The sequence below is a fragment of the Suncus etruscus genome, chromosome 5, assembly GCF_024139225.1.
Source record: "Suncus etruscus isolate mSunEtr1 chromosome 5, mSunEtr1.pri.cur, whole genome shotgun sequence".
Taxonomy (NCBI): Eukaryota; Metazoa; Chordata; class Mammalia; order Eulipotyphla; family Soricidae; genus Suncus; species Suncus etruscus.
The window spans coordinates 106,207,240-106,234,806 of NC_064852.1; the positions used below are offsets into that span (position 1 = coordinate 106,207,240).

The 27,567-nt window shown below is 36.2% G+C and overlaps 1 protein-coding gene and 1 non-coding gene across 2 annotated transcripts in view; both read left to right on the forward strand.

Annotated features, from left to right (window-relative positions):
* COL14A1 (collagen type XIV alpha 1 chain) overlaps positions 1–27,567 on the forward strand; it is a 275,987-nt gene that overhangs the window by 153,647 nt on the left and 94,773 nt on the right. The window contains exons 32-36 of the mRNA XM_049772885.1: positions 474–512; positions 671–809; positions 7,144–7,286; positions 8,514–8,623; positions 22,736–22,894. Coding sequence (XP_049628842.1) covers positions 474–512; positions 671–809; positions 7,144–7,286; positions 8,514–8,623; positions 22,736–22,894 — 590 coding nt within the window. The remainder of the gene's footprint in view (positions 1–473; positions 513–670; positions 810–7,143; positions 7,287–8,513; positions 8,624–22,735; positions 22,895–27,567) is intronic.
* Positions 3,900–4,006, forward strand: LOC126010494 (U6 spliceosomal RNA). The gene has a single exon (XR_007496520.1). It is a non-coding gene; the product is annotated as a U6 spliceosomal RNA (small nuclear RNA).

Below are 27,567 nucleotides of genomic sequence, written 5' to 3' on the forward strand. Positions count from 1 at the left end.
GTCACTATATACCTTAAATACAACTGTGACTTATAATTCACATTGGTTTCAATAAAAATTATATAAAAATCTGTTGAAACAATAATAGCATGTAGTTTTCAAAGTATATTAAACTACAATCATGCTTGTAATCATGGTGATTAAATAAGGACTTTATTAAAAATATTAAAAATTCACTAAAAAAAAACAAAGTATACTAAGACTCCTCAGGCTAATGTATTAGACATAAAACCTCTTCTGGCCCACATTGATTTTAAGGGACTCAGAAGAGAAGAAGGTCTTGGCTCTTTGGTGTTAATGAGAGAAGTGAGAACATTACTATTTTTAAGAGTTCATAAAACATAAGCGCATCTGTTTTAAATTCTTTCTACCACTGTCTTCCAGAATAATTATGTTAGCTTACTGTTCTGGGGACAGGGAAAGAAAGTGTTTGGAAGACATCTAACTGGGATTTTATGTTGTCTCTTTTGCAGCCTGCCCTCTGGTCCATATGAATGGCATTGATCTTGCAGGTATGTGTTCTGCCCTTTCCATGTGCAAATATATTAAATATCTCTTCATTTGGGGTTTAGATTTTTAAATTCTTAGCAAGTTAACATTAACATTTTAATATCCTAAAGTACCTATTTATACTTTCTATCCTACCCACATGTTCCACTTCTCTTTCTAGGATTTAAGATGATGGAAATGTTTGGTTTGGTTGAAAAAGACTTTTCATCAATGGAAGGAGTTTCTATGGAGCCTGGCACCTTCAATGTGTTCACTTGTTACCAACTTCATAAGGATGCCTTAATATCCCAGCCAACCAAGTATGTTGCTCCTGACAATGATTACAGTTAATCATTAGTTTATATATCTTAAAGTGAAAACAATGTCACTTAAAATATATCATAATAGTATCATTGTTATAATTTATGTGTTAGTGTTCTAATATATGTATGCCATATTCACTATAATATACAAATTATATTATATAAAACAGCACATGTATGCATATATTGCCATAGTATCTAATATAAACTATTAGTTATATTTTTATATACTATACATGTTAATATAAATTGTAACATACATAATACAGAGATAGATATAACACTCAAGTTTCTGAATAATTCAAGGAAGTATATTTGGTTGCTTTATCTGTTTTACAAATGATGAAAGTGGAGCACAAAGAAGCTACATGATACTTTTAAGCCCTTTATTAGCAACATTGCTAGGATTTTCATGTGGGACTGGAAATCTGGGGCCTATACCCTTAACCATTTATTTCCAGAGTCATGAATGAATTCAGATGAGGTTTTTATTGTTTTTTGGTTTTGGGCCACTCCCGGTGGTGCTCAAGGGTTACTCCTGGCTATCTGCTCAGAAATAGCTCCTGGAAGGCACAGGGGACCATTTGGGACACCGGGATTCGAACCAACCACCTTAGGTTCTGGATTGGCTGCTTGCAAGGCAAACACCGCTGTGCTATCTCTCCGGGCCCTTTGTTTGTTTGTTTGTTTGTTTGTTTTTTGGGTCACACCCGGCAGCGCTCAGGGGTTACTCTTGGCTCCACGCTCAGAAATTGCTTCTGGTCGGCTCAGGGGACCATATGGGATGCTGGGATACGAACCAATGACCTTCTACATGAAAGGCAAATGCCTTACCTCCATGTATCTCTCCAGCCCCTCAGATGGTTTTTGTCTTTGAGAAGTCACAGCAGCAACTCCACATAGTTAAAAGAGTAGAATCAGGCTTCTACAAAAACCTGAGCCAATGGTATTACAACTTAAGATGTTCCAGAATTCCTGGGGTTATCTGCAGCAATACTGCGAGTTCCTCCCAAGCTAGAGGAGATTTCAGTCTGGCAATCTCTCAAGAGACTGTCTTTTTTTTTTTTAATAAAATCTTTATTTAAGCACCATGATTACAAGCATGATTGTAGTTAGGTTTCAGTTATAAACAGAACACCCCCTTTCACCAGTTCAACATTCCTACCACCAAAGCCTCCCTTCGCTCCTTCCCAATCTCTGCCTGTATTCAAGACAGGTATTCTACTTCTCTCACTCATCTAGATTGTCATGATAGTTGTTAGTGTAGTTATTCCCTAACTGCACTCATCATTCTTTGTGGTGAGCTTCATATTGTGAGCCAGTCCTTCTGGCCATCATCTCTATTGTCTCTGAGCATCATTACAATAATGTCCTTAATTTTTCTTAAAACTTATAGATGAATGAGACTATTCTGTGTCTATTTCTCTCCCTCTGACTTATTTCACTTAGCATAATAGATTTCATGTACATCCAGGTATATTCCATATACATCCAGAATTTCATGACTTCATCTCTCCTGATGGCTGTCCTTTCCTTGACATTCCAAAGACCATTGCTTTTTTTAATATAATTTTTATTAAGACCAATGTGAATTACAAATCTTTCACAGTAGTATTTAATGTACATAGTGACAGTGAATTAGGGCCATTCCCACCACCAGTGTTGACCTCACTCCACAACTCTTCCCAGCATGCATCCCATACCTCCACCCTTAGCCCCCTGCTTGTGTAACAGGTCCCTTTTGTGTGTAGCTTGTTATAGATGAGCCTTTTGATTCTACTGTCATTTACTTTGATTTAGGTATTTAGGGTTGTCCATTTTTTATTTCCATACAATGATTGTGAAACTGCTTAGGCTCTGGGTCCCATCCACTTTTTTTCCCATTTTTTTCTTTATTGAAACATCTTGATTACATAAATGATTGTGATTAGGTTTCAGCCATGTAAAGAACACCCCCTTCAACAGTGCAACATTCCCACCACCAATGTCCCAAATCTCCCTCCATCCCACCCCACTACCACCTGTACTTCAGACAGGCTTTCCAGTTTCCTCATTCATTCACATGATTATGGTAGTTCTCTGTGTAGTTATTTCTATAGCTGCACTCACCACTCTTTGTGGTGAACTTCATGAAGTGAGCTGGTGTTCCAGCTCTCCTCTCATTGTCTCTGAGGATTGTTACAAAAATGGTTTTTATTTTTTTTTTAAACCCATAGATGAGTGAGACTATTCTGCGTCTCTCTCTCTCTCCCTCTGACTTATTTCACTCAGCATGATAGATTCCATGTACATCCATTTATAGGAAAATTTCATGACTTAATCTCTCCTGAACGGCTGCATAATATTTCATTGTGTATATGTACCATAGTTTCTTTAGCCATTCGTCTGTTGAAGGGCATCTTGGTTGTTTCCAGAGCCTGGCTATTATGAATAGTGCTGCAATAAATATAGGTGTGAGGAAAGGGATTTTGTATTGTATTCTTGTGTTCTTAGGGTATATCCCTAGGAGTGGAATAGCTGGGTCAAATGGGAGCTCAATTTCCAGATTTTGGAGGAATCTCCATATCAACAGATGGGAATACATTAAACTGAGAAGATTCTGCTCCTCAAAAGAAATAGTGCCCAGGATACAAGAGTCACCCACCGAGTGGGAGAAACTATTCACCCAACACCCTTCAGATAAGGGGCTAATATCCAAAATATACAGGGCACTGACAGAACTTTACAAGAAAAAACATCTAATTTCATCAAAAATGGAGAGAAGAAATGAACAGACACTTTGATAAAAAAGAAATACAAATGGACAAAAGGCACATGAAAAAATGCTCCTTGTCACTAATCATCAGGGAGATGCAAATCAAAACAATGATGAGATACCACCTCACACCACAGAGATTGGCACACATCACAAAGAATGAGAACAATCAGTGCTGGTGGGGACGTGGAGAGAAAGGAGCTCTTATCCACTGCTGGTGGGAATGCCGTCTAGTCCAACCTCTATGGAAAGCCATCCACTTTTTTCCCCTCAATTTGTAGGAACACATAGAAACATGAGGCAGAACAGGATGATTCAAGAATATTGCTTGTGTGCTCGCTTCGGCAGCACATATACTAAAATTGGAACGATACAGAGAAGATTAGCATGGCCCCTGCGCAAGGATGATATGCAAATTCGTGAAGCGTTCCATATTTAAAAAAAAAAAGGAATATTGCTTTTGTTCCATGATGCCCGCATTTTAATGTGAAACGTTTTTAGTGTTCAAATTTTGATGTAATATGAACTTGATAGTGGAAAGGGGTGTGATTGCATTATAGTGTTAAATTAATCTATCAAATAGTAAAAAATTACGGCATCTGAAGTTACATTTTGGTTTAAGATGTACTGCCTTCTGAAAAATATTAACATGGGTATTTGGTAATCATTCTTGAAATTCTAGAACAAGAATGAGAATTGCCAAAAAGGAAATTTATTTGCTATTCCCCTAAATTTCTCCTTCAGTCAGAATGACATTTATCTTGTTAAGTCTACTTCTTGCTTCCCAACTGTTATCTGCCCTGACTTGTCATCAGCACTTAAAATATTGATCACTTTATTCTCCAGGATTCACTTCCCCTATAGGGCTTCTTGACTCTTTCTACAGTTAGCAATTATTCCTCTTCAGATCTGGCTCCTCACTTTTTTTTTAACTATTTTATATTTTTTGTTTTGTTTTGTTTTTGTTTTTGGATCACACCCGGCAGTGCTCAGGGGTCACTCCTGGCTCCATGCTCAGAAATCACTCCTGGTAGGCTCGGGGGACCATATGGGATGCTGGGATTCGAACCAATGACCTTCTGCATAAAAGGCAAACACCTTACCTCCATGCCATCTCTCCGGCCCCAACTATTTTATCTTGTTGGAGGAAACAGACTTTATTACTTAATCTCTGTGTTTTTTCTCTTTCTGATTTCATTTTTGGATCACACTTGACATTGCTTAGGGTTACTCCTGGCTCTGCATCCAGAAATTACTTCTGGCTAGCTCATAAGACCAAATGGGATACCAGGGATTAAACCCAGTTCAGCTATGTGCAAGGCAAATACTCTACCCATTGCATTATTCTCCATCCCTCTTTGTGTTTTCTTTATTTACATTTACTCCCTACTAATCTTTTTATGTTCTACCTAAGCGTCTTCTACAGACCAAGTACTCCAAATTTCATATTTCAGCCTGAATTCTTTATATGTATAATTTTCTTTATATGTATAATTTTACTTACTTAGAGATTTAGTAGGCATTTAAAACTTCCTATCTTCAATGCCTCTGATCCAAATTTCTGATTCTCCTTAAAACCAATTTCTCCTGAGACATCCATCTCATCCCAATTTTATCAAACTAGTTTCATGGACAAAAATAATCTGATCTCTCTCTTTCCATGCTCACATTCCATAATTTTATATTATTAGGCTTTCCTATCATTTTCACTTCAATCACTCCAATATGGCTTATCATTAAGTGTTCCTTTTGTCATTTGAGCAACCATCTAATTGGCTTCCTGCTTCTTCCCTTGCATTCTTAGAATCCCTTGTCCAACTAGTAGTCAGAATGAATCTTTTAAAATAGAAGTTGTAGGGGCCGGAGTGGTGGTGCAAGCAGTAGGGCATCTGCCTTGCACGTGCTAACCTAGGATGGACCTTGGTTCAATTCCCCGAAGTCTCATATGGTCCCCCAAACCAAGAGCTATTTCTGAGTGCATAGCCAGGCGTAACCCCTGAGCATCTTGGGTGTAGCCCAAAAAAACAAAATTAATTAATTAAATAAAATAAATAAATCTTCTGTTTCCTTATTTTTCATAGAGCAAGAGTTAAAGTTCCCAAGTGACTTACCATGCTTTATGTAATCTAAGTACTTGTTACCTCTTTGAGTTCATTTCCTGTCCTCAAAGTACACCAGGTGTACCTCACTTTGGGTTCATTTGTCTCCACTGAGTTTTTCTTCAAATGTAATCTTCTCAGTGAACCTTTACACAAGTGTAAACTCAGTGACCCTTCTAGGTAAAGCCATCTTTAATTAAAATTGCAAAATAATCCTCTACAAAATCTTTGATTGCCATGTTGCTCCTTTCCCTTCCTTGCTCCTTCCTTTTCTAAAGCTTTCATTATCTGCTGCCATATTTTATAACTTACCTTTCTAGAATTAAAGTGCTTGTTTAAGGGAAACTGATTATTGTAAATACCAGTTTCCATTTCTGCTATATAGTTTGTGCTACTGAATAAATTAGTAAATTACTGAATAAACTAATATAAAATTAGTAAAATATTTAATCTATGCAAATAGACTGATTTTTAAACTCATAATGAATATATGATTATAAAAGTCTTCACTAAAATAATAAGTATGATGAAGTTATTTCTATACGTAAAAGCTATACTTAATACTCAACCTTTTTTCAAAGTATAAGTGATCTGCTTAATTGCTAGAGAGAAATGATGGTATAGCCCAGGAAGCAGATGCATAGGGAGAGAATAATGTACTGGGAAGTTGATGTTGAGTTCTAGTGGAAGAGAAAAGAGAGTGGGCAATATAGCAAAGGAGAGGAGTGAAGCTTTGAAGAGGTCTCAATGAATACTTCAATAGTTCTAAAAATGGAGCTATCTTCCTAGGAACAAGAAGATGTGATCTTGAATCTCCTCAATGACCAGCCATTGAAAGTAGATGCCATAAAAAAGAAGTTGAAGGGTATAGTCATCTTTCTCCAATGTGAAAATTCTTGAAAAAAATCTCTGTAGCATTAATCCCTGCAGCAGGAATAATATCTTTTATAATTCTTAAAGATGGATTTGAATGCTATATTAGAGCACACAGTACAGATCAGAATAAAATTAATTACAATGTTTATAAAGAAATAGCAATATATTTGGTTAGTTTTTTGAAAAATGGCCATGCTTAAACATTAGTTATAATACTACATATTTTGAAACTCCCCAAATGTTCCATAAGAAATGACCAGCTAAATAAATTATGAAACATATGAACAAATGGAAATGGTGAAAACATTAAGTATTATACTCTTGAAATAATAAATATGTGGAAAAAATGTTAAGAGAAAAAGTGAATGAATTCTATGAATTAGACAAATTTTTACAACATTCTTTTAAAATTGGAAGAAAACGCATCCAATTTTGTCAATTTTAAGCAAAATAGTGATTACCTCTAGATAGTAAGGATGATTATCAGTTATTGTTTTGTTTTTCCAAATTTTCTATAATATAAATATGTTGGTTTTATAATTATATGGATGACATTTCGAACTAAGATATACTAAACCTTTGTTTTTCTTACCATTTTCAGGTATTTGCATCCAGAAGGATTGCCTTCTGACTATACAATCAGTATTCTATTTCGAATTATTCCTGACACTCCAGAGGAACCATTTGCTCTTTGGGAGATTTTAAATAAACATTCTGACCCACAGGTTGGGGTCATTTTAGATAGTAAGTATATTTATTTATATAATATTTTAAGTCTCTGTATGAGAATGTATTCTATCTTGCTCATTTTGGATATAACATAGAGTAGCTCACTTCATTTAAATACAATGAAGTTTGAAGCAATTAATTTGTTTATTCATGAAGTCCTGTCTATACTTCTGGAACAGGCCTCTCAAATATAGTACTGATTAAGCAGAAGAGTGGCAATTATTGAAACAAAAAAGACTACAGAAATAACAAAATTGATAGAAAAGGAGGTTTTAGTCAATGGGGTAGGATAAGTTCATACTTAAATACAGATATGTTCAATGTAAAATATGTATCTCACGTCAAGAGAATAAAACATTGGCAGGAGGCTATTTGGGAAGAATTGTAGGAAGGTTCTATAATTTGAAAGCTGTTTATAAAACTTGATGTTTAAACCATGATAATTTAGTGGCAATTTTTAGTTAATTACTCAGACATCATTCAGTTAAGGGATATATTTTAAGCTCTTATTAACCAATATGTGAAAGGATTTTTTAGTATATCAAAATGAATGAACATCTGAATATGATATTGAGAAAGCATTTAACATTGATATTAAAAGTAAGGGAAAGTCATACCTTAAAATATATAAGTAATATTCTGTATACACTCAGGACATGCAAAGAAATCTCATAAAATTATTAAGACAGTTGTCACTTTTGAAAGCAAAATGAAAATAAAACTGTAACCTAAATAAACTTGTGAACAAATCCATATTTTTGTAATAAAATATTTCTTGTATTTTGAAGTTCTCAATATTAGATAGAATTTTTGGTTATGAAAAACATATTAGAGCATTTGTGATCTGGAAAAGATTGATTGCTACAAATAAATTAATAATGCAAAGAATCTGATTCCTATGTCTTAAGACTTGAATAATTGTATCCTCCCATTTTTGTCTTATTCTCTGTTCACTTTCAGAGAGCCACATTCCAAAAGTTTGATGGACGTGAGTCTTTAGGCAAGGATATGTAGAAGAAAAAATATGTAGAAATTCTTATCTCACCATCACTGCCACATAGTTAAGTCAGTTAATTTGGTCAACTGAAAACCTTTACAATTCTAGAATTGTAGATTGTTTCCTTTCTTTATTATTTGTTATAAACACAGTTCTAATAATGAATGGATTATTTTTAATCTTAAAAGAGTTGTAGAAAAAATATTTTATTTTATTGTCTCTTTATTTCCTTTTTTTTTTACTAGATGGTGGGAAAACACTAACATATTTCAACTATGACTACAGTGGGGATTTTCAAACTGTAACTTTTGAAGGACCTGAAATTCAAAAAATTTTCTATGGAAGTTTTCACAAGGTAATGCCATGACTATTCTATTTGCAGTGGGCAAAGTAACAGAACGATGCTAAAAAAAAAATCACAAAACTTTGACCCTCAAATTTCAATGAAGAATTGCCTCCAGACTCAGAAATTATGACTTGGTAGTGCTGAGAAGGAATCATGCAACATGCATTTCTAGCAGACTTGCCAGGAGTGATAATACTAGGAGTAATTCAGATTCACTGGATCACTAGAAGTTCTATAGTAGTTTTTTGGATCATAGTTGTTGAGGTGCTATTATTTAAAATATTGTTAGTGATACTTTTCATGCATTCATCATCTCAGAACTACCAGATGCCTCCTTCCCTCCACCACTGCTCACAGATTGCCTCCCAAACTATGCACCCTCCCTTCCCATGTAAGCTCAATTACTTAGACAGATAACTCTAACCATTGATTTTTTTCCTTACTATGCTTCTTTATATTCAACATATGATATTTAAAAAATTTTAATTATGGAAGTGATACCTATATACACAGAGGTGAATAAAACTAACTTCTGAAATTTCACAAAGTTATAAAACAATAGTCAGTTTAGAGGAAAAGTTTAGCAACAGGGTCCAGAATGATAGCACAGCAGGTAGGGCATTTGCCTTGCACGCAGAAGATCCAGGACGAACCTGGGTTCAATCCCAGGCATTCCATATGGTCTCCCTAGCCAGGAGAAATTTCTGAGTGCATAGCCAAGCGTAACCCCTGAGTGTCACTGGGTGTGGCCTCCAAAAAATAAAATTAAATAAAATTTTAAAAAGTTTAGCAACAGTGTATCTTTCTTTCTTTTACAAACATATAAATTTAAAAAATTAATAACGTGAATAATTCCTTGCTAATACATTTTAAAATTTACATAAAATATATCCAACAAATATGCAATTTACTAAAAGTGAGGAGAGGAAAATTAAAATTTCAAATTAAGAAAATCTGGGCAGGTCTATAAAAATATAAATATGTTTTACTTTTGACTTTATATTAAAAACATATAATGGATGATTCTTAAGAATCTGCATTAATAAGTAAAAGATTATATTAAAATCTTTATAGATGTAAAAACAATCACCTGAGTAAACATAGAACATTTAACATAAATGAAACATTTATTCATTATTGAAAGAATACAAAATCAGTAGCAAGGAACCTAGGAACCCAAATGCACAATGTAGAAAAGCCCTCTGTACTTTTACGTTCATCACAGCAATATTTACATAGCCAGAATTAAGAAACAACCCAAGTACTCAAGAACAGATGAGTGGCTAAAGAAATAGGTCAATCTACACAATTTCTATGTGTAGATTTCTGCACAACTACTATGCAGTGGTTTGGAAAAATGAAGTCATAAAATTTTCTTATACATGGATGGATATGGAGAGTATTATGTTGAGTGAAATGAGTAAGAGAGAGAGGAATAGACAGAATGATCTCACTCATTTGTGGAATATAAGGGGAAAAAAAGATGACTTGGCAATAATGTCCAGAGACTATAGTGATGAAGGTCAGGAGGACGAGTCATTGTTAGAAAGCTTGTCACAAATAGTGGAGCAGTGCAGTTAGGGTAAAGAAGGGACCATAATGACAATGACAATGATAGTTGAAACTTATCACTCTAGACAAGAACTGGGTGCTGAAAGGATATAGTGGTGTGCACGGTATCCCTTCATTATCAGTAGTACAAACCACAGTGTTTAAAAGGAAAAATGAAAGAGAGAGAGAGAGAGAGAGAGAGAGAGAGAGAGAGAGCACAGTAAAATGTCTGTTCCAGAGGCAGGCCCTGGGGAGGGCAGCAGGAAAACTGGGGAATATCACTGGTGAACAATGGGCATGGTAAATGGGAGTACATTGTATGACTGAAACTCAATCATGAACAACTTTGTAACCATGATATTTAAAAATGAATATATAACAAAAAAATCAGTAGCAAGCTAAATATGAATTAATTTTTCTTAATCTAGTAGAAGGCAACTTAAGTGCTATGAGACAACACCATACCTAAGGCAAAGGGCTGAGAAGTTGTCTATTATTTTTGTTTGGGGGCCACAACTGGTGGATGTGGTACTAAAGGCCTACTCCTGGTTCTGTGCTCAGGAATGAATTCTGAGACCCATTTGGAGAGAAAGGAAGCTGCTCTAGGTTAGAAAAGGGTTGTTAGTTGGAAGATCAACTTGACTGGGAAGGTTGTATGAACAGAGTCAGAGGTGTAGAGATTGACCTTAAATGTTAGTAATATGTAGCACACTTGCTACTTATGTGTAATATTAAAAGAATTTCTGCATTATCTGATCATGTGTGTAGATGAAAACACAAAAATGTGAATAATTTCAAAAATTCACCAAGGGCTGGATAGTAGGGCAGATAGGGTGCTTGCCTAATACCCAGTCAAACCCAGGCACCATAGAGTCTCTAGACTCTCCTAGAGTGATTCCTGAGCACAGAGCCAGGAGTAAACTCTAACACTGGATGTGGCCCCAAACAAAACAAAAACAACTGAACTTCAGTTGTTTTATTTAAATTTGACACAGTGACGTAAAGTCTTATTTCTTCCTATTTTCTATCCTTAAAACAATTGGTTTTGGTGATCGTTGGACTAAATATACTTCCTGCCAAAATTTATGGTTTCTCTGGTATGAATGAATAAGTGCACTTAATCTCAGAACTGTCAGAAATACAATACCAAGTATTCAAGGAAAGCAGAGCTGTGGGTAGATGGTACTGCAAGGAGTGTAGCTTCCTTGCCAAGCCTTTCTAGCCCTGTTTGAATGAGGAAAACGAAGGGAATTTTGGTTAACATCTATCTTGACTCCTAACCTAGAATGTGGTCAATATATTTAAGTTATACTATTTTTGTTTCTAAGGTTGAATACTATAAATACATAGTAAAATCCTCATTTAAAAACCCTATTTTTGAGGGTGAAAATGCAGCAATAGCATAACAGGTAGGGCATTTTCATTGCACATAGCCAACTTGGGTTTGATCCTCAGCATTCCATATGGTCCCCCAAGCCTGCCAGGAGCAACTTATGAGCGCAGTGTCAGGAGTAACCCCTAAACTCTGCTGGGTATGGCCCCCAAACAAAAAACAAAAAATTCCAACTTTTTGCATAAATTTGTCATTTTTACTAAGGTTGATAGAACTATACAATTAAAAATACAAATTCTCTCCAAAGCACATGAGATGCCGGTGGAGACATATTAGTTTAGAATTTAGTTTATATTCATTAACTTGTTTAAAAGTTATTACTCACCGAGTTTCTTCTTGGTTGGCAGTGTCTCTTGCAAAGTAGTTAAGGAAAATTAAAGAGATGAAAAACATGTGAAAGTTTATAAATGTTTACAAAACACTATTTAAAAAAAGCCATCATGTGGTATAAGCTGTGGTCTAAGCACAAACTTGTAATTCTTATTCAAAAGAATCCTTTATAGGATGTCAATCTGAGAAAATCCATGAAACTATGCCTGCCCAGTGGGGCCCAACTGTGAAAAATTGTGAGTGCTGCCTGTGTGTGTTTGTCTACTGTCCTCTTGCATGAACCTCTTGAAAGTGGGCCGAAATGAGGCTCCAGAAGAGCACTTAGCTCTGCTTTGCTATAAGGCTGTGCGCTCTCTCTAAGATAAGAACACCATTGCAATAAGAAGAAAAAATCACACTGAGAACTATGCTGGATCACTGAAGCCCAGCATTTCTCTCCGGACTGTCTTCTCTACTGATTGCTCGGACCTAAGATTTGATCCTGTGTGAGGCTTCATCCATGGGGGACTCCCCTCCCTTGGAGGCAAGTCGACCCACCCAGAAAGGGCGGAGTCAGAGGAGTGTGGCTGCCTGAATCATTTGGCCAATGAATACCACCACAACATGTAGAAAAACCCACAATACAAGTGTGACAATGGGGAAACAACACAGGCCAGCATCAGACATAGAGAATGAAGATGACAATTCTGATGACCAGATAATGACCAACAAACTAATCAACCTCTCAGATAAGGACTTCAGACTAGCAATATGGAAGATGCTCAATGAACTCAAAGAAACCTTGGATCGAGTTGAACAGAACACTAATAAGAACCAAGAAAATATGAAGACAGAAATCACAAAACTCCAAACTAAAATAACATGTCAACTAACAGGCCTGAAAAAAGTCAGTAAACGAAGTAAATGACAAAATGGATAAGCTCTGGGACAAGGTATCAGAAGATGAGAATAGACTTGGTGCTGTGGAAGATGAGATAAATAATAATTCCATACAGAGGGAGAGATTGGAAAAAAAACTTAAAGCAAATAAACAGACAGTGGAAAAATTAGTCAAAGAATGGGAGCAGATGAAAATAAAAGTCTAGGGCCGGAGAGATAGCATGGAGGTAAGGCGTTTGCCTTTCATGCAGGAGGTCATCAGTTCAAATCCCGGCACCCCATATGGTCCCCTGTGCCTGCCAGGAGCAATTTCTGAGCCTGGAGCCAGAAATAACCCCTGAGCACTGCCGGGTGTGACCCAAAAACCACAAAAAAAAAAAAAAAAGAAAATAAAAGTCTATGATAAGCTCAACAGAAACAACTTAAGAATCATTGGAGTCCCAGAGACCCAGGAAGAAAATTTCCAGGAAGAATCAATGGTCAAGAACATCATTAAAGAGAAACTTCCAGAGCTAAAGAGTATATGTGATCAAATCCTGCATGCTCGAAGAGTACCAACCAAAAGAGACCCCAGAAAAAATACCCCAAGACACATCCTAGTCACAATGACAAATCCCACAGATAGAGACAGAATTCTGAAAACAGCAAGATCAAAAGGGGAAATTACATTCAAGGGAGCATCCTTGAGATTTACAGAAGACCTGTCACCAGAAACATTCAAGGCCAGAAAACAGTGGTGGGATATTGTGACAAGACTGAATGAAATGAATGCTTCAACTAGAATACTGTGCCCAGCAAAACTCACTTTCCAGTCTGATGGAAGAATACATGGTTTCACAGACAAAAAACAGCTCAGAAACATTACAGACTTAAAACCAGTCTTTTTTTGTTTGTTTGGTTTTGGGTCACACCCGGTGGTGCTCAGGGGTTACTCCTGGCTGTCTGCTCAGATAGCTCCTGGCAGGCACAGAGGACCATATGGGACACTGGGATTTGAACCAACCACCTTTGGTCCTGGATCGGCTGCTTGCAAGGCAAACACCACTGTGCTATCTCTCCAGGCCCTCAAAACCAGTCTTAAGAGAAAAACGGAAAGAACTAATTTAGGACAAGACTAACCAAAAGACACACCAAATTTCGATATAAAGATGGCATTAAATCCCAGGACAATTCTTCTCTCAACGTCAATGGACTAAATGCACCAGTTAAGAGACACAGAGTGGATAAATGGATCAAAAAACTCAATCCAACCTTCTGCTGCCTACAAGAAACACACCTGAATAGTCAGAACAAACATAGACTCAAAATAAAGGGCTGGAGAAAAATGATCCAAGCAAAAAACAGCCATAAAAAGCTGGAGTGGCCATACTAATATCAGATCATGCAAACATTATACTCAGCAAGGTTGTACGGGACAAAGATGGACATGTTATATTAATAAAGGAGTATGTAGAGCAGGAAGAAATAACTCTCCTAAACATATATGCACCGAATGAGGGTCCAGCAAAATATTTAATACAATTGTTGACATCTGAAAAATAATAACAATAACAACACAATAATTGTGGGGGACTTCAACACGGCTTTGTCAACACTGGATAGGTCAACCAGACTGAAACACAACAAGTATATACTAGACCTGAAAAGATAAGTGGAAGAAAGAAGCCTAGTAGATATATATAGGACACTCCATCCCCTGAAACCTGGATATACATTCTTCTCCAATGTACATGGGTCATTCTCCAGGATAGACTGCATGCTGACACATGAAACATACCTCCATAATATCAAGAGGATAGAAATTTTGCAGACTACCGTCGCTGACCACAAGGCTCTGAAATTATTTGTGAATTCCAAAGGGAATCAGAAGAAAAACTTTAACATCTGGAAGTTAAACAGCCTCATGCTAAATAACCAGTGGGTCCGAGATGAAATCAAGGATGAAATCAAAAGGTTCCTGGAAACAAATGACAATAAAGACACAAACTATCAGAACTTATGGGACACAGCAAAAGCAGTACTGAGAGGAAAATTTATAGCTTTGCAAGCACACATTAGGAAGAAGGAGCTTACCTGAGTAGCTTAATGACACAGCTAATAGAACTAGAAAGTGCTCAATAAAAGGACCGAAAAATAGGGAGACAGAAGGAAATAACAAAGCTGAGAGCAGAAGTCAACGAAGTGGCCGCGCACTCTTTCTAATCAATGAACCCCACCACAACACGGAGAAAATACCACACTACAAGCGTGACAATGGGGAAACCTCGCAGGCAAACACCATCCATAGAGAATGAAGACGAAAGCTCGATTGACAAAATTAATTCCAACCACCTGATTAACCTTTCAGATAAGGAGTTTAGAATAGAAATATGGAATATGTTCGTAGAACTCAAAAAGAGCATAAGTCGATCTGAAGAGAACACAAAGACAGAAATCAGAAAACTCCAAACTGAAATAACAGATCTGAAAAACACGGTTGCTCAACTGAAAACCACAATGGATAGCCTCGCCAACAGGATATCAGCAGCTGAGGAGAGAATTGGAGTACTGGAAGATGTGATGCAGAAATGCTCAACACAACAGAAGAAATTTGAAAAGAACCTTAAGACAAATGAACAGGCAATGGAAAAAGTACTCAAGGCATGCGAACAGATGAAAATAGAAGTCTTTGATAAACTCAACAGAAACAACATAAGAATCATTGGAGTCCCAGAAACCCAGGAAGGAGACCTCGAAGAAGAATCAACTGTCAAAAACATCATCAAAGAGATACTTCCAGAGTTAAATACTACATGCAATCAAATCCTGCATACCCGGAGAATACCAGCTAAAAGAGACCCAAAGAAAAACACCCCAAGACATATCTTCGTTACAATGACAAATCCCACAGACAGAGATAGAATACTGAAAGCAGCAAGATCAAAAAGGAAAATTCCATTCAAAGGAGCATCCCTAAGACTTACAGCAGACATATCACAAGGAACACTCAAGGCCAGAAGACAGTGGTGGGATATTGTGACAACACTGAATGAAATGAATGCCTCACTGAGAATACTGCACCCAGCCTGACTCACGTTCAGGTTTGGAGGAAGAATACACAGCTTCATGATAAACAACAGCTCAGAAACTTCACAGATGATAAACCAGCCTTACAGGAAAAACTGACAGGTCTACTCTAAGACAAGGGAGACCAACAAACGCAGCAAACTTATCTACAAAGATGACATTAAATCCTATGACAATCATCTCCCTCAATGTCAATGGACTAAATTCACCAATTAAAAGACACAGTGGCAAATGGGTAAAAAGATGAATCCATCCTTCTGCTGCCTACAAGAAACACATCTGAATAGTCAGAACAAACATAGACTCAAAATCAAAGGCTGGAGGAAAATCATCCAAGCAAACAACACCCTCAAAAAAGCTGGGGTGGCCATATTAATATCTGATGACACCAATTTTATACTCAGAAAAGTGGTAAGGGACAAAGATGGACACTATGTACTAATCAAGGGATATGTGCAACAGGAAAAAATCAGACTATTAAACATATATGCACCCAATGAGAGACCAGCAAATTATCTAATACAATTACTGATAAATCTGAAAGAAGAAATCAATAATAACACAATCATTGTGGGAGACTTCAAAACAGCCCTATCAACACTGCATAGGTCAACCAGACTGAAACCCAACAAAAACATACTAGCCCTGAAAAGAGTTATGGAAGAAAGAGGACTAGTAGATATATACAGGACATTCCATCCCCAAAAATCTGGATACACATTCTTTTCCAATGGGTCATTCTCCAGAATAGACTACATGCTGACACAAAAAACATACCTCCATAAAAATTAAGAGGATAGAAATCTTGCAAGCTACCTTTGCTGACCACAAGGCTCTGAAATTAGATGTGAACTACAAAGCCAGAAGAAAAACTTTAACAATTGGAAATTAAACACCCTGCTACTGAACAACCAGTGGGTCCAAGATGAAATCAAAAAGGAAATCAAAATTTTCCTGGAAACAAATGATAATGAAGACACAAATTGCCAGAATCTATGGGAAACAGCAAAAGCGGTCCTGAGAGGAAAATTTATAGCTCTACAAGCACACATCAGGAAGGAAGAAGGAGCATACCTGAATAACTTAATGGCACAGCTTAAAAATTAGAAAATGACCAACAAAGGAAACCAAAAATAGGGAGACAGAAGGAAATAACAAAGCTGAAAGCAGAACTCAATGAAGTGGAAAACCAAAAAGCAATTCGAAAGATCAACGAAAACAGAAGTTGGTTTTTTGAAAAAATAAACAAGATTGATAGACCATTGGCAAAACTCACAAAGAAAGAGAGAGACAGAAATCTGATAACCCATATTAGAAATGAAAAGGGGGAGATCACGACAGAAATTGCAGAGATCCAAAGGGTAATAAGAGACTACTTTGAGAAACTTTATACTACAAAACATGAGAACCTAAAAGAAATGGAAAAATTCTTGGACACTTATAACCTTCCACATTTAAGTAAGGAGGATGTAGCATATCTAAACACCCATCAGTACTGAGGAAATTGAAACTGTAGTCAAACATCTGCCCAAAAAGAAAAGCCCAGGCCCAGATGGTTTTCCAAATAAATTTTTTCAAATCTTTCAAGAGGAGCTACTACCAATCCTAGCCAAGCTCTTCCATGAAATTGAAAAAACGGGAACACTCCCAAACAGCTTTTATGAAGCCAACATCATCTTGATACCAAAACCAGACAGGGACGCTGTCAAAAAAGAAAATTACAGACCAATATCCCTGATGAATGCTGATACAAAGATCTTCAACAAAATCCTGGCAAATACGATCCAGTGCATCATCAAGAAGATCATACACTACGACTAAGTAGGTTTCATCCCAAGAGTGCAAGGATGGTTTAACATCCGTAAATCTATTAACATCATACACAACATCAACAACAAGAAAAATAAAAATCACACGATCATATCAATAGATGCAGAGAAAACATTTGATAAGGTCCAACACCCATTCTTGATCAAAACTCTTAGCAAGATGGGTATGGAAGGAACCTTTCTCAATCTAGTTGAAGCCATCTACCACAAGCCAATGGCAAATATTATCCTCAATGGAGAAAAACTAAAAGCCTTTCCTCTCAATTCTGGTACAAGACAATTCTGTCCGCTCTCATCACTCCTCTTCAACATAGTACTGGAAGTTCTTGCTATAGCGATCAGGCAAGAAAAAGATATCAAGGGAATCCAGATAGGAAAAGAATTAGTCAAGCTCTCATTGTTTGCAGAGGACATGATACTCTACCTAGAAAACCCTAAAGACTCTACCAAAAAGCTTCTAGAAACAATAGATTCATATAGCAAGGTGGCAGGCTATAAAATCAAACTACAGAAATCAAAGGCCTTTTTATACACCAATAATGATAGGGAAGAGATGGAAGTCAGGAAGGCAATCCCATTCACAATAGTGCCACACAAATTCAAATATTTTGGAGTCAACTTAACCAAAGACGTGAAGGACCTATACAAAGAAAACTATAAAGCCCTGCTCTAAGAAATTAGAGAGGACACACGGAAATGGAAACACTTACCGTGCTCATGGATTGGCAGGATTAACATCATTAAAATGGCAATACTCCCCAAAGCATTATACAGATTTAATGCGATCTCCTTAAAAATACCCATGACATTCTTCAAAGAAGTGGATCAAACACTTATGAAGTTCATCTGGAACAATAAACACCCTCGAATAGGTAAAGCACTCCTAGGGAAAAGGAAAATGGGAGGCATTACTTTCCCCAACTTTAAACTGTACTACAAAGCCATAGTTATCAAAACAGCATGGTATTGGAATAAAGACAGACCCTCAGATCAGTGGAATAGGCTTGAGTTCTCAGAGAACATTCCCCAGACATACAATTACCTAATTTTTGACAAAGGAGCAAGAAATCCTAAGTGGAGCAGGGAAAATTTCTTCAACAAGTGGTGCAGGCAGAACTGGTTAGCCACTTGCAAAAAAGTGAACATAGACTCCCAGTTAACATCATGTACGAATGTAAAATTCAAATGGATTAAAGACCTTGATATCAGACCTAATACCATAAGGTATATAGAAGAACACGTTGGTAAAACACTCCATGATACTGAGACTAAAGTCATCTTCAAGGAGGAAACTGCACTTTCCAAACAAGTGGAAGCAGAGATTAACAGATGGGAATACATTAAACTGAGAAGCTTCTGCACCTCAAAAGAAATAGTGCCCAGGATACAAGTGTCACCCACTGAGTGGGAGAAACTATTCACCCTTCAGATAAGGGGCTAATATCCGAAATATACAGGGCACTGACAGAACTTTACAAGAAAAAACATCTAATTCTATTAAAAAGTGGGGAGAAGAAATGAACAGACACTTTGATAAAAAAGAAATACAAATGGCCAAAAGGCAGATGAAAGAATGCTCCTCATCTCTAATCATCAGGGAGATGCAAATCATAACAACGATGAGATACCACCTCACATCGCAGAGATTGGCGCAATTCACAAAGAATGAGAACAATCAGTGTTGGCGGGGTGTGGAGAGAAAGGAACTCATCCACTGCTGGTGGGAATGCCGCCTAGTACAGCCTCTATGCAAAGCGATATGGAGGTTCCTTCAAAATCTGGAAATTGAGCTCCCATTTGACCCAGCTATTCCACTCCTAGGGATATACCCTAAGAACACAAGAACACAATACAAAAACCCCTTCCTCACACCTATCTTTATTGCAGCAGTATTCACAATAGTGAATATTTCAGGCTCTGGAAACAACCAAGATGCCCTTCAAGAGACGAATGGCTAAAGAAACAGTGGTACATATACACAATGGAATATTATGCAGCCGTCAGAAGAGATTAAGTCATGAAATTTTCCTATACATGGATGTACATGGAGTTTATCATGCTGAGTGAAATAAGTCAGAAGGAGAGAGAGACACACACAGAATAGTCTCACTCATCTATGGGTTTTAAGAAAAATAAATGTCATTTTTGTAACAATCCTCAGAGACAATGAGAGAAGGGCTGGAACACCAGCTCACTCCGTGAAGCTCACCACAAAGAGTGGTGAGTTCAGCTATAGAAATAACCGCACAGAGAACTACCATAATCAAGTGAATGAATGAGGGAACTGGAAAGCCTGTCTGGAGTACAGGTGGTGGTGGGGTAGGATGGAAAGAGATTTAGGACATTGGTGGCAGGAATGTTGCACTGGTGAAGGGGGGTGTTCTTTACATGACTGAAACCTAATCACAATCATTTATGTAATCAAGATGTTCAAATAAAGAAAAAAATAACTAAAAAAAAAACCCAGTGTCAAATTTTAAACCTTCAAGTGTTTTATAGCTAAATGGAAATAACTTTCTTCCACTTTGTTCAAAGAGGCCTCAAAGTCAAACAGCCAATGAACCAAAAAAAAAAAAATGACTTAGCAAACTACTTTTCTAATTAGAAAATGTTCATGCAAATTCAACCTGTGATTAGTCAAATTTGGTACGTGTCTAGAATTTATTACAATTTGTTACAATTGAAAATATACTCCTTAGTTTCTTATTAAATTTTAACTTTAGTTTTTACACTTTAGATTTATAAGGTTCAAGTATTATTCTGAAAAATTAATAATGAACTAAATGCATCAAAAGACACAGTATGTTTATAAAGAATTTCAATGTTTAGTTTGATAAAATGGAGATGATTATTTTTAAATAAAATCATGAACACTAACACTGGGGGGGGGCAAAGGAGGGAGATTTGGGACACATGCTGGACAAGGGAGTGGAGAGAGGACAACCCTGGTGGCGGGAATGGCCTTGATTCATTGTCACTCTGTGCCTTAAATATTACTGTAAAAGAATTGTTAGTCACTTTGGTCACAATAAAATTTATTTAAAAAATTATGAATAGTCGTGTCACAAGTAAGCATTTTTTTTTACAAGTAAGCATTTCTTAAAGCTTTTATCTAAGATTATCTGGTACCTGATACAAAATTTTTGTTCTTTATAATAAATGAAAAGTATTTTATTAATAAAATTGTACCCTTACATTTGATTATGGAGGCAATGGTTAACATAGATAAAGTCCTGGGGATATGCCCTTGCTTCCTATTTTCCACTTGGGTACTTGTAAAGTTCTTTTTTGCAGGAGAAAGAACTCACAAGGGTCTCCAATTTTCACCTAAATTGTTTTTATTATGATTTTACTTAAACATGACACGGAATAAAAATAGATATAGTGTTTATGCTTTCAGTCCCTGTGCATCAATGAAGCAAAATAAAGTTTAAATAAAAGCAGTAAATTTAACATCAGACTTTTTTTAAGGCATGGGCTACAGATCACTAATATAGCATTTGCCTTACACGTGTAAGGCTCTGACTTTGAGCAGACATACTGCAAATAATAGCAATAATGGTAATATAAGGTCACATGATTTTAATATGAAAGAGCATCTTAGTTTACTGGTATTCAGTCTTTGTTTACAGAGCAAATACAGCACTAGCTATGTTATTGCTTAGAATCCTGGGGAGGAGGGAGATGGGGGCATTTGTGGTGGGAAGTTGCATGGTGAAGAGGGGTGTTTTCTTTTATAACTGAAACCCAACTACAAACATTTTTATAATCATGGTGCTTAAATAAAAATATTATAAAAAATTAAAAAGAACCTCATTAAAAATTAAGTATGTTTTTCCTCTTTTAATTTCCCTTGTGCATTTTAGTAACATCTTCTTATTTCATTAGATAATAATTATTTTGACTATTAATACCACTGTTCATCTTACTAAACTAGTAACCTTCCACAAAAAAATAGCACCCTTGAACCAAATATTATCAGAAATCAAAAAAAATAAGGATATTCATGGCAGAACTTAATTTGGTAATCAAATTCATGGTGAATATACTTATAGTTGACTATTACCTTCAAGGCAATATAATTTTAAATACAATAATATAATACAATACAATTGTACAATACAATTTTTAATTCTCACAAGGAACATATAGACTCCTTAGTATCCCTAAATTGCTAGACCGCATTCTGCCTTAACCCAGATGGGTTAGTTCTTTTGAACCTGAAGTCACCAAAAATTAGTCTCCCTTTCTTTCTAAATCTAGATCTCTTCACTTAAATTAAGTAGATGTCATAAGGAGTAGTTTATTAACCACTATTATCAACAATATTTGCTGGTAAATCAACCAGAATTTTAAAAAATTGTGGATTGAGACTCTGTGTATCAACCAGAATTTTAAATTTAATATTCTTTTGTTTATTTAATTGTATTCAGAGAAGACCTAATCAGCATAGTGACCCTATAATTTCAAAGTACTTTAAGTTAAAAGAATACTGAAAAGGGGCTGGAGTGGTAGCACAGAGGTAAGGAATTTGCCTTGCAATCAGCTGATCCAGGACAGACCTGGGTTTGATCCCTGTTGGCCCATATGGTCCCCCAAACCAGAAGCGATTTCTGAGCGCATAGCCAGGAGTAACCCCTGAGCATCACTGGGTGTGACCCAAATATATATATACTGATTAAATAAGGGCATAGAATGCTTCTGTTGAATATAGGAATAACCTGGACATGAAAAAAAGTAAATAATTTATTTAGCAATGTGCAGTTGACACTTTTGTTCTCTCCTCTTACACATTTTTGGTGGTGGCAGTGGCGGGGTTAGGGGTGGGTGTCACAATGGCAGTGCTCAGGGCTGACCGCAAGCTAAGTGCTCAGGGATCACACCTGAAGGTCTTTGGGGGACCAGATGCAGTGCTGGGGATTGAATCAAGGTTACTTGCTAAGGCAAGTGCATTAACCCCTGTACTAACACTCCAGTTTATTTTGCAGTCTAATGGCCAGCCAGGCAACTAAATTGATCAGTTATTACTTCCTTCTGTTTCATACTTTCTAAAATATCTTTGCCTTTCCCCAGCTACACATTGTTATCAGCAAGACTTTGGCCAAAGTGGTTATTGACTGCAAGCAAGTGGGTGAGAGGGCAATAAATGCATCAGCTAATATCACCTCTGATGGTATAGAAGTCCTAGGGAGAATGGTCAGATCAAGAGGACCCACTGGAAACTCAGCACCAGTAAGTGGATAAGCAACTCTGTTCTATAAATAATTCTCTTAAAATTATCATTTATTTTATAAAGCACTAATAAAATATTACATGGATGGATGGATGAGTGATAGATAAATGTAATGAATAAATTGATTATGTTCTCATTTTATGAACTAAGATATCATTGCAAGTTTTTGACAGAATAAGTTTGAGGTATTAAGGTCATTTTTTAATATGCATTTTAAAATTCAAATAATAAAATATTTATCATGCAATTTGTGACATAAATGGTATGTTAATGTGACCCAAAACCATTAATAAACCTCATTTATATAAGTAAATAGAAATTTATATAAAATATGTAATTATTTAGGCAATCAACTGATAATCATCACATTTGGATTCCAGATTGGATATAATAATATATTTATAGTTGAAATAATATTGGAAGTAAGAAATGGCTGAGTGTGGGAACTGCCAGGTGAAGTGCTGATTGCTTCACCTGCGGAGTCTCCACCCTGCTGTGCTTCTTCTGACGAAACTGAGGACCTGAAGGGAGCCCTGTCCTGTGCTTCTTTGTCTTTTTTAAATCCCTGAAGCTCTGCTCAGAGCCCTGGGAAGCAAACCCCCAAAAAACTGCATTCTGAAGCTACACAGCGAGCGAGTGAGTAAGAAATGGCTGACTTTATAAGCCCAGAAAGGGGAAGCCGCTGAACTCTGCTGGAACTCAGATGCCAGTACCCCTATCTGCCTGTCTTCTGTGCTGTGCTCCATTTTTGGCCTGATTTCATCCAGTGTGTAGCTATTCTGCGGATGGCTTGCCTTCCCTGGAGGTCAGTTTACAAGCCCAGAAAGGGGAAGCCGCTAAACTCTGCTGGAACCCAGATGCCAGGACCCCTATCTACCTGTCTTCTGTGCTGTGCTCCATTTTTGGCCTGATTTCATCCTGTGTGTGGCTCATCTGCTGACGGCTTGCCTTCCCTAGAGCCTTCTCTGGAGCTGAGCTTACATGCCCAGAAAGGGGAAGCCACTGAACTCTGTGGGATGTAAGCACCCCTATCTGCCTGTCTTCTGTGCTGTGCTCCATTTTTGGCCTGATTTCATCCTGTCTGTGGCTTATCTGCAGACGGCTCCCATATGACCCAGCTATACCACTCCTAGGAATATACCCTAGGAACACAAAAATACAATACAAAAATCCCATCCTTACACCTAGATTCATTGCAGCACTATTTACCATAGCAAGACTCTGGAAACAGCCAAGATACCCTTCAACAAATGAATGGCTAAAGAAACTGTGGTACATATACACAATGGAATATTATGCAGCTGTCAGGAGAGATAAAGTCATGAAATTTTTCTATACATGGATGTACATGGAATCTATTATGCTGAGTGAAATAAGTCAGAGAGAGAGAGAAAGAAAGACGCAGAATGGTCTCACTCATCTATGGGTTTTAAGAAAAATGAAAGACATTCTTGCAATAATAATTTTCAGACACAAAAGAGAGGAGGGCTGGAAGTTTCAGCTCACCTCATGAAGCTCACCACAAACAGGGATGAGTTTAGCTAGAGAAATAACTACGTTTTGAACTATCCTAATAATGAGAATATATGAGGGAAATAGATAGCCTGTTTAGAGTACAGGCGGGGGTCGGTTGGGGAGGAGGGTATTCGGGACACTGGTGATGGGACTGTTGCACTGGTGATGGGTGTTGTTCTTTACATGACTGAAACCCAAACACAATCATGTATGTAATAAAGTTGTTTAAATAAAAAAAGAAAGAAATAATATTGCATGCAGCATTCTGTAAATTTTGGGTATGCAATACTGAAAATAACATGTGTGCTCATTTATCTTTATTTATCACCCCTTCCTCATTCTTTCTTCCCTTTTGCTAAGCACTAATTATTTTTATAACCAAAAATTTTATATCTTTTTTTTTAGATATCACATATGGGTAAAATCATTCCAGTCATGCTTTTTCTACTTAGTTATTTCATTATGCATGATACGTTCTAGGTTCATTCTTGGAGATACAAATGGCAAGAATTTGCCTTTTTTTAAGCCATTGTATACCATATATTTTTATCCATTCAGAGTTCCCAGATAAGCCTGTAAATGAATACACATATATACTATATATATCTTTGGAAATCTATTTTTTCGTGTTGTTGGCCAAACATCTAAAAATGAGTTACTAGATTTTTGCTCTCATTAAACTGAACTGTACCCTATAATCATTAATAGACATTTAAGTAACAAATCTTTCTAAAATTTTCATCTTACAGTACTGAACTTAAGACGGAGATTTCCATTTGGCAAAGAGATCACATTCCTTTCCTTTACTATTAAATGAAAGACACTGCAATTTTATTTTTTGTTTTAATCCCGCACATTATTTTTGTTTTAACACACACAGCTAATTAGAAACATTTCCTAATTTGAGACATTATATAATAAGAATCAATTGTTCTTGAGTGCATTTTAATCCCATAAGCAATTCAACTAATTTAATGTACATATTTTTCTATGTAACTGCAAATTAAAGTTATTATGAATCATCATTATTATTATGTACATTTATAGATATGAAAATCTAGTCGCTTAATATGGAACTTTATGGAAAGAACTGTAGGATTTTTTAAAGTATTTTTAAACTGTAAATCATTTTATACAAATGAATGTGACATTATTTCACTGGCCAGAGTGGTAGCACAAGCAGTAAAGGCATTTGCCTTGCAAGTGGCTAACCTAGGACGGACGGTTTGATCCCCGGCATCCCATATGGTCCCCCCAAGCTACGAGTGATTTTCTGAGCACATAGCCAGGAGTAATTCCTGAACCTTCCCGAGTGTGCCCCCCCAAAAAAAAGAAAAAAGAAAAAAAGAATAAAGGAGATTAAGGGGAACCAGAAAGAGAGAGTACAGCAGGTACAGTGCTTGCCTTATTAGGGAGCAGATCTAGATTTTATTCCTTGTACTGCATGTGATCCTCAGAGCCCACCAGAACCAGGTACTCCCTGAGTACTGCAGGAATGGCCCCCAAATAAAACAAATAATAAAATAGTGAATATAAATGAATGCTTAGAGGGAAGCGTGAATAGACTCTAATTTTAGAAAAAATTTAAGTATAGAAGTTTCTGGACCTAATTACAAATTACTGTTATTTTAATTTTTTCAATAATGTAGAAAAATTTCTGATAGTAGAAGTTCAATGAAAAATAAATTTTACTATTGAAGAATGCCAATAATACTTTCACAAGAATGCCTTTCCTAAGTCTCTAAAACTTCCTATTTTTGTAGTCATATATTATTTTCTTGCACTTTCATTTGTTTGCATTTTACCTCTTTTTTTTGTTTGTTTGTTTTTGTTTTTGTTTTTTTGGGTCACACCAGAAGCACTCAGGAGTTACTCCTTGCTCCACACTCAGAAATCACTCCTGGCAGGCTCGGGGGATCATATGAGATGCCAGGATTTGAACCACCATCCTTTTTGCATGCAAGGCAAACGCCCTATCTCCATGCTATTTCTCTGGCCCCTGCATTTTACCTCTTTAGCAAAAGTATAAATTCCTTGAAATAGAAACCATGTCATGGTCATCTTCATTTGCTTCTCTCTTCTATCCTGTATTACATAGCTGATAAATTTGTGTTAACCAAGAAAGCTCTTGAGAAATATTTGAAAGAAATGAAACTAAAATGTGTATATTTTAATTATGTGATGCCATTCTTCTTAAATGTTCTTTTCTCATATATTATATTGCACATATAGCATTGGCTGTAGTCCCTTAAAATATATCATCTCTTAAAAATTGTATTTTATAATAGCTATTTTAGAATTTTATAAAATTTCAAATTGCTACATATATAATGATTGTCTTCTGAAGATACAATATCAAAATATCAAGAATTTATTTCTGAAAGCAAAAATTCCTCATAGACTTCAAGTCTATAAAGCTTTATTTTGGGGTATGACAGAAAAGCAATTAAATTGAATCCCTCTGTTCTAAGTTCTATCTAGTAGAAGACAAAGAGGAATTTATGGAAATGAATATTAAAGCGTTCTTTGTAATACTGTAAGGAAATAGTTGTGGCTTTTGTTAGATTTTAGAGGTCTACAAAAATTTGCTAAATAGATTTTCATTCTTCCCACTTCTCAAAGAATTTGATTATGTAAAAGTACTTTAGATCTCAAGAATGTGATTGGAAACACATGCTTTTGAGAGCTATTAATTGCATTTGCACAAGAGAAGCTGTAGTTTTAATTTAGAAATCTTTTACTGTGAACAGTCTTTATAGACATCTGTACTCTGATATACAATAAAAGATAATGTGTAATGTGCAAATTTTGGATTATTCTAGGTAGAGTGATTATCATTCAGATTAATGACTCATGGATCAGTTTTCCCTGGAAAATTCATCTGATTCAAAGAAGTCACATGAAAAGAATTTTTTTTTGTTACATGATAAAAATGTCAAGATTAGGTCTTTAAAGATAATGCAATCTTTCTAAACCAGAGTTGAGTGGAGGAAAATTAATAGATTTAAGGGTACAGTAGCTATTACTTTGAAAATGCTCTCATTAAGATGAAAATCATTTATGTATAGCAATGCAAGATTTTACAGGCAGTGATAGCCCCTACCAGTACTAAACAAAAAAAACAGACTTTGTTGTTAAAACGTGTAAGAAGAAGCTT